We start from the raw sequence: 13,265 nt of genomic DNA, 5'->3' as shown, positions 1-13,265 counted from the left end.
GCTGTAGAAATGGTTTTAGAGGCGGAAAAACAAGAAAAATCATAATCCTTAGGAAAACAATAGGGTTCCACAGCTCTGCTGGATCTGTGAACGTTGCCTTGCAAACGTAGTTTCCGGCCCCCTCGGGCTTGGATCCCTAATAATTTGTGTATCCGCCTCTTGATTCAGATTCACCCGAAAATGTAATGAGTTCTTCTTTGGCACGTGCTGCACCCTTCCACCAAGTTTCATGAAAATGGGGCCAGTACATTTTCCGTAATCCTACTGACCAACAGACAAAACCGAACCTGAAACATAACCTAGGTAATTAGCACTTAACACAAAGTACAGCTGAGGCGGATGGGAATTTCATTCATTTTGTAGGCATTTGGTTCTAAATGGCAAATAAAAATTCTAACCTGATGGTGGTGCTTAATCAAAAAAAAAGCATCAACAAAGTCATACATGAAGTTCATGCATGACATTTCATACATGAAAGTCAGCACAGAGGTTTGTACCAATTCATCTCTTAGATGTTTGGTTTTAGATGAGTGAAACATTTGATCTGCTGGTGGCTTTAGAGAAAAAATCAGGGAGGGAGAGAAAACAGAGTAGAGAAGCAAATTTGACATTGAGAGAAAAAGACAAAAAAGGAAATAAGGCTAAGGTAGTGAAGCTGTGGCAGCGATTTGAGGCGAATGTCCACTCAACATGTTCAGGTTCACCAGTGGAGGGGAAAACAGCTGTGTGGCCTGCCAGGACAGCGGACAGAAATGACAAGTATTTTATGAGATCTTTTGAAGATGGCGGCTTTATTACAGCGGGTCTGTGACTTCGACACAGCCCAGTGAAGATTTAGCACTTCATCACCTTCTGGTTTCCCAGAGCATCTTGAGGTGTGTGTGTGTGTGTGTGTGTGTGTGTGTGTGTGTGTGTGTGTGTGTGTGTGTGTGTGTGTGTGTGTGTGTGTGTGTGTGTGTGTCTCCAAGGCAACAAGCAAAGTTTGAACAGCTGTTTATATGTGTGTTTGGTGTGGCAGCTTTGATTTTTGACACATTAACTAAATGTTCAAAAACTTCCACATTTGCAGTGCCTCAGCCCCGCTATGTAACTTTGTGCCAAAATGCAAACCAAATGAGGAATGTTTTATTACATCTGAAGCCTGTCTGTGATTCCAAAGAGTGACAGACAAGAAGCAACAGAGGGGAAACTGTGTGCATAGTTTACTGGTGACCAATGAATCCATCCTGTATTTCTCCCAGACAGAAGAAAACACTTCAACATCTTAAAAAGCCTCCCACTTCAAAGAAAATGTGATGTAATGGTTTGTTGCACCTCTATATTGCTGAGCTTTTTGGGATGGCATTAAGGTACAAATGCTTACTCATTTTTGACTGTAAACAGGTTTTAGAAGCTGCGTTAGATGTGAGATTATTATCAGCCCCTTACTCATGTCAAGATTGAAGTGCCAGATGTGCTTTTCCTGGGTAATTTCCATCAGCTTCTTTGAGAGGATCCCCTGGTACTCCCAGGGCAGCTGAGATGTATAGGCTTAAATCTGTCCTGTTGTCTCCTCCCAGTCGGTCATGCTCAGAGGGAGGCACCCAGAGGTTATGCTTACCTTGTGCCATGAACTATCTTAACTGTCACCTGTCAATGCAGAGGAAGACCGGTTAGGAGTCTGAGGTCATCCCCCATTGCTAAACTCCTCAACTGTTCATGAAAAATGAAACCTGACAACCGATATGAATGCTGATGCTCATGCAATTTGTACTCTGATTTGATGTTGCTGTCTCATTTTCCTTCTTGTTTTTCTACACTTCTTTCTTCAGGTACACTTGGGTTCCGTGGAGCTCCAGCCAGCTCCAGAACCTCTAGAGCTGAACCGGGAGATGATTTGCCAGTCCCTAAAGCGCAGTACAGGTCTGAAGTCAAAAAACTGCCAGCTGTTTGAGGAGAATCGTAGATTGAAACAGGAGCACCAGAGAATACTCAGAGAGTAAGCATGAGGAGGAAAGCAGCCCTGTGTTTTCTGCTGATGGATTTAAATGTATGTTTATTAAAGAAAACGTGATGAAGAGCAAATGTCAAGATTGAATGGAAAATACCCAGAGAGACTAATTCATTTCTTAGAATGTTCAGCGCTGGTATTTATTGGTTGTTTGTCTTGTTTGCGGGCAAGCTCTTATTTGCTTTTTAAGTCGCGCTGCCAGCTGTTTTTATGTACAACAATCCCCTAATATGACGACATCACTGGTCGCCTATTTGGGAGAATAAAGGTTCCACCCGATGTTGCAAACTGGGCTTGGGATTTCTAGGAACTAATTTCTAATTATTCACTTGTATATCTTTCATTTCATATATCACTTCTCTTTATCAGCATAATTCGTTTTAGCAAATTACTCTCAGAAGGCAAACAAACAACAACCCTACAGCTTTTACAACTTTTGTCTGTCTGTGTTTGCACATGTGCGTCCATGTGCAAGTGGGTGTCCATTTCCCTGCATGTATTACATAACATGTCATTTAGCTGACGCTTTTATCCAAAGCGACTTACAATTGCTATATATCAGAGGTCGCACACCTCTGGAGCAACTAGGGGTTAAGTGTCTTGCTCAGGGACATATTGGTTGATGTATCGCAGTGGGAATCGAACCCAGATCTCCCACACCACCCGCCATCACCACCACATGTATGTTTTGGTGTGCTTTTAATTGTCTTGTTATGTACTGTCATGTATTATATTGTACTGTCTACAAACTGATTGATTGATATTAAATGTATGTGTTTGTATGAAGCCGTTGTCAGTACTTTCTGCCCAAGACAAATTTCCTTCGGGACAATAAAGTTATCTTTTCTCACCAGGCTGGAGCAGCAAGTTGAGGATAAGGAGATGTTGGAGGGGGCGCTGTACTCACGTTTTGTCATGGTGCTGAATGAGAAGAAGGCCAAGATCAGATGCTTGCAGGATGCTCTCCGCCAGCTCCAACAGACTGACGACCAGCAGAGGGATGAGGACGGGAGACAAAGGTCAGCAGACTGATTTTGCATGCCTTCAACTAATTCTGTGACGCTCTGGCATAACTTATAAATGCAGTTGAACCAGTAAAATATGTTTTATTCTATGTGTTCACATATTTTCAGTTTTGACACACAGCAGGATTTACCTGTTTATAGTCCATATCGACGACGATTTATTTAGGGGATTGCTCCGGTGCTGCTGGCAGATCTGCCGGATGTCCCTCATTCCTTATTTTAGGCCGGATGTCGCTCACCTTCCGCTTTCTTTGTGTTTGCATTCTAAACTTTGGTCGATTTCTGAGGACTATGGTTAACTGCTCCTCAGATCTCTTCAGGGTAAATCCAGACAGCTAGCTAGTCTATCTGTCCAATCTGAGTTTTCTGTTGTGCGACTGAAACAACTTTTGAACGAGCACATTCCATCAAAACAAGTTCCTTCCCGAGGCAGAGGCACCATTATTGCTTCCAGCGCCTAGCACTGCCCAATTCAATTGTGATTTGTTTAAAGAAATGCCAGTATACCACAGCACGTTTTTCTCCCATTCAAACTGCACACATATAAAGAAATATTTGAATCTTGGATGTTATAAAATAGTTCCTAAATAAACGTAGTTTATTCTTTATAGCACATATAGTCTTGATATATGTGTAGTCTATCTTTATTCCAGTCTTGACATCTAGAGGCTGACTTTGCAGGAATTGGTCTGTATCAGAGCATGTGGCAATCAATTTAGCTTATTTACTATTTAGCAGTGAGAATTTTGTTTTAGTATTGCTTTAGTTGCACACTTGCAAGTTTTGTTTCCAAGCAGGTCAGCACAGTGCTGTCAAATCTGTGTGCGCCACACCTTTGGCTTTTGCAGAACACAGACGGTGGCTAATTTGTTTCTTTACAAGCCTGTGTTATTACATATTCCATCATTGCAGGCCACAGTTTATGGATGGAAGATTTTACTCATAATCACTGCTAACGTGTCTGACTTTGCCACCGTCCCTTGTGGTCAATAATATGAAGTATTGAAAGGTGATTACTCAAAGGTTTTGCAAGTATAGTAAAATGAGATGCCGTATTTTCTGGAGCATAGTTACATCGTAACTCAATTTTTCTGCTTTGTCCTACTCACTCTCCCTCACACACCCACTGTTTGTTCTACATGAAACACGTTCTCTTCTTCTCTCAAACTTGTGTCTTTTCCTTTAGTGTCAATAACACAACTCACTGCGAAGACGACAGTCAGGACACAAGACAGGAGTCAGTTGAGAGCATCCATTCATCTCAGGAGCCAACTGTTCTCATCACAGGTGTGTGTGTGTGTGTGTGTGTGTGTGTGTGTGTGTGTGTGTGTGTGTGTGTGTATAATGTTAAGAGTGCAGCTTTTTTTTAACAACATTTCATAGGGAAAACTGCTCCTAAGCCAATATACCATTTTCTGATAACTCAGAATACATTATTGGGTATTACAAATGAATAATATTTATGAGGAAAAATCATTTGTTTTCTTCTTTGCCTGCATCAGAATATGTTGCAATATCAATGATAATAGCAAGACTGGAACATATCCTTGCCCTCTAATTACTGAGAATGAAATAACAGAGGCTTTTCTCTCGGGGTAAGGCAGAGCCTAACAAATGCAATTCATAACATAATGAGACTTGGACGTTGGCTGTGTATTTGTGAGTGTAAGCTGAAGGATCATTTGGGCTCAGGTGACAGGATTATGTTTCATAAAGTAATTTAAAACTTTGGACAGATTCCTGATCTGGGACTTTCGAGTAGGTCACTTTTATAGAAACGTACTGTTACAATGACACACCATCAGCACATTGTGCTCCAATATTCCACTCACTTACACATGCACCATGGTTTGGTGGAGCTGGGTGTGCAAGTATTGAACATGGCACATTTTTTGCCCATTGCCGGTACTCCTTGTTATGTCATAGGTCACAATGTGACTCAGTATTGATGCAGACTCTAAGTGAGACTTTCCTCAAACTGATTTTACTGTCTAATAAACCTGACAGTTGAATGTAATTGATCATGTAAGCAGGGGGTTTTACCATAAACTTAAAAGCACACACAAGCAGAGAGTTTACCCTCGGGTAGTCAGGCTCTGGGAAACACTTGCTAGTGAGTCATGAACCCACCCAGCAAAGTCTGCTATGATTGCTTCAACACGGCCAGCCATGAGGTGGTCTAACCCCTTCCTGCATCATGCAGTGATGTCACATGTCCTGAGTCATACCCCCCTGTACTACATTCTGCTGGGATAACCCACCGATCGCTCTCTCTCAATGGCTGTGTTTGTATTCAGAGCCAAACTCGCCCTCTCACACACTTTGTTGTTTGCCATCCAGCAGTGTTTCACAGTACAATGCTTTCTTATCTTTTTAGCTTGTCAGTATAAGTCAACCGGCATTTATGTCCATGCCTTGATGAATTTGTCCCTGTATTCTCTTCATATTCAGAGCTTTTTAACATTATGGGTGTGTTTCAAAAGTTTTTGTCGTATTTACACTAATTCAGCTGTCCAACAAATCCGTCCCTGGGCGGTGTCTCTTTTGGCCATCACTTGGCTGTGGTGGAAACAAGCCATCCATTCATGTCAATGGTTGTTACTACAATATGCTAATGGGGGCCTAATGCATTGTTATTCCTTCTTGTTTTTATTGTGCAGCCTTAGTCTGGTAACCCCAGCAACCAATCAATTCACAGCAACCTTCATAGGGATCTAAGGACATTAAAACGTGCGACCTAGGACAATATCTTGTGTTTACAGATACATTTTTGCAATTCAGTCCCCACCCATTTAGCTGTTGCAAAATTTGACCTAGATCAGTGCACAATAGCAAATCAATGTTTTATTTGCATTTAGAAATCTACCCAAACTTTACCCTTTGAATTGATTGACCCCATTGAACCCTTGTGCCTAGGGGTGTGTTTTCATATTACCGGAGCCTGATAAGAAAGAGTGATGGCAGGGTAGAATTGGAGACAAAAGAAGAAACTCTCTCTTTGACATGTTCCCTCTAGTTTAGCATCTGCATAGTGACAACATAAGGATGCATATCACTCACAGTGGTGTGACTGAAGATAGAAGAGATAAAGATGAAATAAGGGGAATGAAAGGAGAGGAGGGCAGTGTGGCTTAAGGGATGAAGGAGTGTCTGAGAGGGAAGAAAGAAACTGATAAAAACTGATGGAAGGGGCCCTTTTAACATTCAGATATTAGATATTTTTTTATTTCTACATTACAAACAAGACAATACAGTCAAACACAAACAGAAAAGGGGGGTGGGGGGTTGCAGAATATTTTACAGAATCTGTAGTACATTTTCAATATGTATTCCACATGTAATGTCAGACTTGAATCACTCTTCATTCATTTTACTGTGGATACCAACAGAAGCATTCATTCATTCAAGTGTTATCTCCTGATCAGACAGCTAATAAAGTATTCTAAGTATTTGTTTTTATCTCACACAACGGCTCAATCTGTCAATCTTTGAATTTGAATGGGCTATCAGCGGTGTTAAAGGGCAAACTGGTGTGTCTGTTTGTATGTAAACCATCCTATGACTAAACTTGTGTGGAATGCCAGATCTCCATTCCCGATAAAGGTCACCGGACCTTTGGGTGTGAAGTTGTCCGGGGATAACAGAGGTTATCTGAAGCAGTTTGTCCTGAGACAACCACAAATGTGCCACAAATGACACTGATGGAGAATCGGTTTAAGCAATGGAGATGGAGAATTTGGGCTTCAGTAATGAAACCAAAAATCTCAAGAATTTGGGACAAGACATCAGCGTGCAGGCATTTAGAGGCATTTGAGGAACTAGCAGTCCAAAAGTCAGAGGAAGAAATGTAATTGGTATCTACAGTAGTACCTTTGATTTACAGTAGACATGATTTTTTTTATTTTTATTAACTAACCAGGTATATTAGTGACATCATTTATTAAAGATGCGTAGCAACAGCAAAGTATTGATGTAGTAAGACCCACGGTATCAGAGGTTGTTTTCTGAACAGTTCTATGTTTATACATCTATATGTGTTGTATGCAGGTCGTAATCTGGTGTGCCATGGCATCTCTGTGGACCAGACCTTTTCTGATGAGGAAGATGAACAACCGAGCCAGAAGCGTAGGTTGTGTCATACCCCGAGCCCGGAACCTTCCGAGCAGGAATAAAACCACAGGTTAGTCAGATAACCAATGTATTACCGTATTTGGTATCATAGTTGTTCTTGCCACTGCTTCCTGTAGATGACCTAAATGTTTTCGTTCATAGCTGTTTTGTGGAGCTTTTTTTTTTTACATACAGTAGCAATACAACACTTATCATTGGAGAGATTAGATGGAACAACAAGATTATATATTGCAGATCTTCTATTAAGATAGTGTCAACATAACACACAATCTCTCCAGTCTTCTGTCAGTTAAAGAATAAGCTGTTCCGTGTGGCCTGTGGCTCCAAACCAGAGTTTAACAAATCATTTCAAGCTTTGTTTTATGGAACTGAAACATTGCTGTCGTTTCCCTACATTTTTCATTTTTTTTCATTTTCTGCACTCAGACAAACTTCTTAAAAACCACTGCAGTAACTGATTTGAGGTGCCCCACTGAATTTCTATACTCATACCTTCCTTCATTAAAGGAGGTTGAATCATTCTTTTGTAGTCATAATTGGTGTTACAGAAAAGCCCAAACATGCACACTTCCCAGCATCCAACAGTGGCAGCTCTGGGCTCTTGCACATTTCTGCATAAATATCTGGTTTTGTTGATCTTACACCTTATAGTATTGATTGTACTGATTACGCATTAGGGAGATACAGTACTCCTCCTGCTGCCTCTGACCACAGCACTGGTTTCAGATGTGGAGCTGATGCCTTCTCCTCCTAATAAACAGGGCATACAAATTTATTTTTTCATATTCTCTCCATGGCATTTGACTTCTTAAACTCTTCTGATTTACCCTTGGGTTTGTGAGTAGAATTGAGAAAATGCATGTCTATGGGTGTGAACATCTTAACAACATGACTTCAGAAAGATGGACTCACTGGTGGGTGTGACAGAGTTTAAGATATTAATCAACTTCTGTTTGGATTTCCAGCGGTGTCTCCTGAACATCCGGCTCATACATACAATGTTGTGAGGTCTTTCCCTATCAGCAGCTGCATCTTTTCTCATACTGACGCACTGCAATAGAATGACCAGAGGTTCTTGGACGGCTGCCTTTTCGGACTACAAATATGCTCAGACTAAGATTGCATCTGTGTTTGTATGCTACTGCTACAAAAAAAAGTCTAAAAAGCAACATTCATCACACGTATGTGCTATATCTATATTTAAATATTTAACACAACAGTAACTTTAACATCTCCAGATTCAGAACAGTTGCATTGGGATAGTAATGTCAACCTTCAGTTGTTATCATGTTGTCAGTCAATATTTGGTGCATTTGGTAAGTTGATTACCTCTCCTACTTTTGTTGTAGTGACACTTCTTTTAAATCTAAAGACCTCATAACATCCTCCCACAGCTTACATTTGGGTGTTGGCTGGCAAATAAACAAAACAGAAAATGACTGCAATGTGTAGTGTAGCTTGGTCCAACTAAGCAATGACAGCAGCAGCCCTTGAGTTCCAGTGAAAACATGCACTTCTTCTTTTCTCATTTGCACCCTCGCTATTACTTTCTATCATTTTCATTTGTTCTGTACTTCTTGGGCAGAATATAAGGTAATAGTATTCAGCCTTGGCTCATATCAAGATATTTAACTGTATTTCCCAAACTGCATCGCTATATTGAGGGATACAATATTAAATTTGAAATGTGACATTTGTTTTATTTGTGTAAATGATACACAAACTCAAACTTTTTCACTGTCTCTATTCCCTTCTGTCTTTGCATCTCTTTCTCCCTGTCTTGTCGCCACCCTCCTCCTCAATGAATGGATGACATCCGGGACTCATCATGAACACGATTAAAGACCTAAATCTAAGGCTTTCCTTAATAACAGGTTGTCTTGATCCCTCTCTAGGTATGTAGCAAGCTAGTCAACCTCACCATAACACAAATAACCAAAACGGTGACAACCAGGCAACAATGTCCTGGAGGTGTCCCCAGATTTGGTCCCAGATTGAGAAAGCAATTCCCAGAAAGCCTGAGCATATCACTGCCATCTGGTTTGCTTTAACTATGACAATTACCTGCCACACCTCTCATGAGAGACTTCTTTTCTCCAAACACTCCAAAGACTGCGTGCTCCATTCGGAGCTGCTGTCAAGACTCTGCCCAGATGCGTTAGTGGCCATGTGATAACAGGCACATAACGCCATCCAGTGCTTCCTCAGGAACTACTGGTGCTGGTAATGACTTGGAGAACATGACAGAAAATCTGGACCAGGAGTATGAAAGCAATTTTTTAAGAGTTTGACTTTGGCTGCCAAGACCCTCAGCCTTGAGACCAGACAAAGAGTAACCGCTATTGAGGGACAACAGGCTACACCCAGAAAACAGGGTGTCACCAACAATGAACCAAAGCTGCTTTGTTGCTGCTTATTCATCATGTCTTGCTGATGTTTTCCTCCCTCTTTTCATTATGAAAATAAATTGTACGCCATGTCTTTCATTTCCACTTTCTAAACTAGCATTTTGCGAACAATAATTTGACCTACCCCTTGTTTCTTGTTTTCATCTGGCCTTTTATTCCTTACTTGTTCTGTGGCCAAGACTACCTGAGGGGTGTTATGCAGAGGGTTACTAGGGTTATGTTGTCTCTCTGTCTTCACCTCTTCCATTACCTCTGCTACCAGCTTCAGGTCCTGAGGTCATCACAGTGTGTCTTCGCACTGATAGTAATTAACCTATGGAGACCTATTCAGAGTCTTGATCTGACCATTCTACCTTTGACTTCTGGACCTTCTCGCTGTCTTTTATGATTTTGATGATACCTAAATGTCTGCTGAAGACCACAGGTGGCCGTCTGGGTAATCACACATCACGCGCTTGCTGGTTTAGTAATCCCCACAGGAATGTCACACTCTTCTCCTCTATACATCCCATAATAAGGAATTGTATAAAGGGAAGACCTGATCAGTTTCTAAGGATAATTTACAGATGCGTGATGACACCGTGCCGATGGAGGATGAGACCAAGTGTGAAAGATTAGGAAACTATACTGAATTGAAAATGAATGAATATTCTATTTGTGTTTTTTCCTTATTTTGAATAGAACATGATATATTTTTTTGTAATTTAAAAGACATTTTAAATTCCGTCTTCAATCAGTTGATTCAATAATACATATTTGTGTTTGATTTTAGCAAATGTTTCCCTGGAAATGTATTAAATATGCATGAAGGAGAAAGTAGTATTTTATTATGTGAAATATTGTAAATGTTTTTCAAATGTCTGGTTTAATATCTATTTTGAAATGTCTCACAAGACTAGTTGTGTTAATTTCAACCTGACTTAAATAAACATTTAACTTTGCAACTTTGCCTTTTCAGCATTTACTAAATCATAAAGTCATTGCCCATTTAGGTCATGAATGCAAAACATGATGCGTCTTGGGTTTTACATGCGACACGTGTCTGTCATGAGAGGTTTTATACTGTTAGAATAACTTCATTATCAAATAATAGACAGGACCACTGAAGTTATATCAAAGTTCATTTTACTTGATAACCCAACAAGGAGGCAGTTTCAGTACTCCCAGCATGCATACAGAAACTGAACTAACGAAGCTCTCTACAGCTGCTTTTTATAATACCAAGTGAAATGTAATAAATCATGATACAGTGATGATAAACAGTTGTTATCTTGTCAGAGTTGATGACATCTCCCCTATCTGGTCTGGGAGGGCATGTATGCCCTCAGGAACACACCGTGCTTAGACAAGGACAGAACAGTGGCAGGAGTTCAAGCAGTCTTTTGGTGTACTGTACAGTGAAAACATGAAATGTAGACATTTTGGTGAAAATCAACACTGGAGATGCTTTTAATATAGAGGTGTACACTGAGAACAAGTTGTTGTGTGTGTGTATATATATATATATATATATATATATATATATATATATATATATATATATATATATACACACACACACATATTTAGATATAATACACATACACTACCGGTCAAAAGTTTTAGAACACCCCAATTTTTCCAGGTTTTTATTGAAATTCATGCAGTTCAATGTCTTATTGTACTCTGAAATGAAAGAATAGAACAAATGAACAATTTAAGTTAAAAAAGAAATCATGGAATCAATTTATGAACCAAAATGTATTCTAAATGTTTGACTCATCAAAGTAGCCCCCTTTGGCAGATATAACAGGTGAACACACTCGTGGCATTCTTTCTACAATGGAAATCAAATATTCTTCAGAAAGTTCTTCCCAACTCTGTTGTAGAAGTTTCCATAAATGTGTGGCACTTGTAGGTTGCTTTGCTTTCACTTTTCTGTCCAGTTCATCCCAAACCAGCTCAATGGGGTTTAAGTCTGGTGACTGTGCTGGCCACTCCATGTTTTTAAGCTTACCATCTTGTTCTTTTTTGCTAAGGTAGTTCTGGCATAGCTTGGACTTATGTATTATCTTGCTGTAGGATGAACCCCTGACCAACTAGGCGCATACCAGAGGGTACTGCATGGCGCTGCAAAATGCTGTGGTAGCCGTTTTGGTTCAGGGTGCCTTTCACTCTGTACAAATCACCGACCCTGGATCCAGCAAAACAGCCCCAGACCATCATGCTTCCTCCTCCATGTTTGACAGTTGATGTCACACACTGAGGAACCATCCTTTCGCCTACTCGACGGCGTACAAAAATCCTGCGTGATGAACCGAAGATTTCAAATTTTGATTCATCAGTCCATGGCACCTTCTTCCAGTCTTCAGTAGTCCATTGACCATGTTTCTTTTTCTTATTCTGACGTCTTAGCAATGGCTTTCTTGCTGCAACTCGACCTATCAAACCTACAGCTCGAAGTCTTCTCTTTACAGTTGAAACTAAGACTTGCTTATTACGACCACTATTAAGCTGTGCTTGAAGCTGTTGTCCGCATATCACGCAAGCTGTTGACTGTCAGAAACTTGTCTTCTGATTCTGTTGTGGCTTTGGGTCTGCCAGACCTCTTCCTGTCAGAGTTTCCCCCAGTTTCTAAGTGCCTTTTGATGGTAAAGAATACTGTACTCACGGACACCTTGACTTTCTTCGCAATTTCTCTGTAGGAAAGACCAACATTCTTAAGTGTTATGATGGTCTGTCTCTCTTCCATTGTTAATTGCCTTTTTCCCGCCATTTTTATAGCAACACACTACTTTCTGCAGTACGATACTGTTCAAATAATGCTCACGAGAGTACGGTACCACAGTGTGTTCCAACAATACTTTTATACAAACAGAGGGGGTTGTAAGTAATCCAGACAAGTTGGAACACCTGTGGGAATTGGTAGCACCAACTTTCAAAGCTTGATCAACCTCCATTGCTGCAGAACAGCTTTACATTGTTAACCCATTTCTTGTTCCCTGAAAAAGGCCTTTTTGTAAAATTCTGAAATGTACATTATTTTTCAGTTTTGGGTAACCTTACTTTTTTCCCACTCTGTGTTGGTTTGTCATACTAGCTTCAATTTAATTGTAACTAATCAATGATTATGTTTAAAAGTTGGTAACTGTTGAATTCCTGTTAGTCTATAGATTTTCTTCACATTTTATAGCATTTTGGAATAAAACAGCAAAGTCGCAAACACATGACCTTCTAGCAAAGACAGTCTACAGATCAACGGGGCCATACAGCAGCCCATGCAGCTGTATGAGTTAACTCTGTTTGTGAGAGAGCGATGAAGGCTGTGCCAGGCTGAAATTAAACGTTCAGTCTCTTGCTTATCATCGTCATTCACTTACTGTGTGCACCTGTAGGATTCCCATCATCCAGGGGAATGACAGGAGTCTTCCTGCTTTCCCGCCACAGAGCTCCAGTGAGACAGAGTGGTCATTGTCTGTCGGCCTGTGCTGTGCTCTCACTGCTCACCGCCTTACACCGTAATGTCTGAAACCACTTGGCCTATCATAAAAAAAAATGTTTAAAAAAATGAAGATGACAACTCATTGGAGAATATATAATCAAATACCATGAGTAACAGTTTACTCACCCTTCAGACATGTTGGACCAATATGTGAATGCTTCCACTTTGGATTATTGCACTACAGCCCCCTTGCTGCATGAATCAAACACATTTTGTGAGTCAATAAAAAA

At 40.3% G+C, this 13,265-nt stretch overlaps 1 protein-coding gene across 2 annotated transcripts in view; it reads left to right on the top strand.

Annotated features, from left to right (window-relative positions):
* The window catches only part of LOC144518117 (DNA repair protein XRCC4-like), a 28,125-nt gene extending 14,860 nt beyond the window's left edge, over nt 1-13,265 (top strand). The window contains exons 4-8 of one of the 2 annotated variants that reach the window (XM_078250529.1): nt 1,812-1,978; nt 2,845-3,009; nt 4,202-4,302; nt 7,063-7,195; nt 12,929-13,265. In XM_078250529.1, the coding sequence (XP_078106655.1) occupies nt 1,812-1,978; nt 2,845-3,009; nt 4,202-4,302; nt 7,063-7,187 (558 nt within the window). In that variant the 3' untranslated portion in view covers nt 7,188-7,195; nt 12,929-13,265. Of the gene's footprint in view, nt 1-1,811; nt 1,979-2,844; nt 3,010-4,201; nt 4,303-7,062; nt 7,196-8,111; nt 10,520-12,928 lie in introns of those variants that run through there. The other variant, XM_078250528.1, reaches the window with a different exon arrangement.

The sequence above is a fragment of the Sander vitreus genome, chromosome 5 (genome assembly GCF_031162955.1).
Source record: "Sander vitreus isolate 19-12246 chromosome 5, sanVit1, whole genome shotgun sequence".
Classification (NCBI taxonomy): domain Eukaryota; kingdom Metazoa; phylum Chordata; class Actinopteri; order Perciformes; family Percidae; genus Sander; species Sander vitreus.
This window is presented reverse-complemented; position numbering and strand designations above follow the sequence as displayed.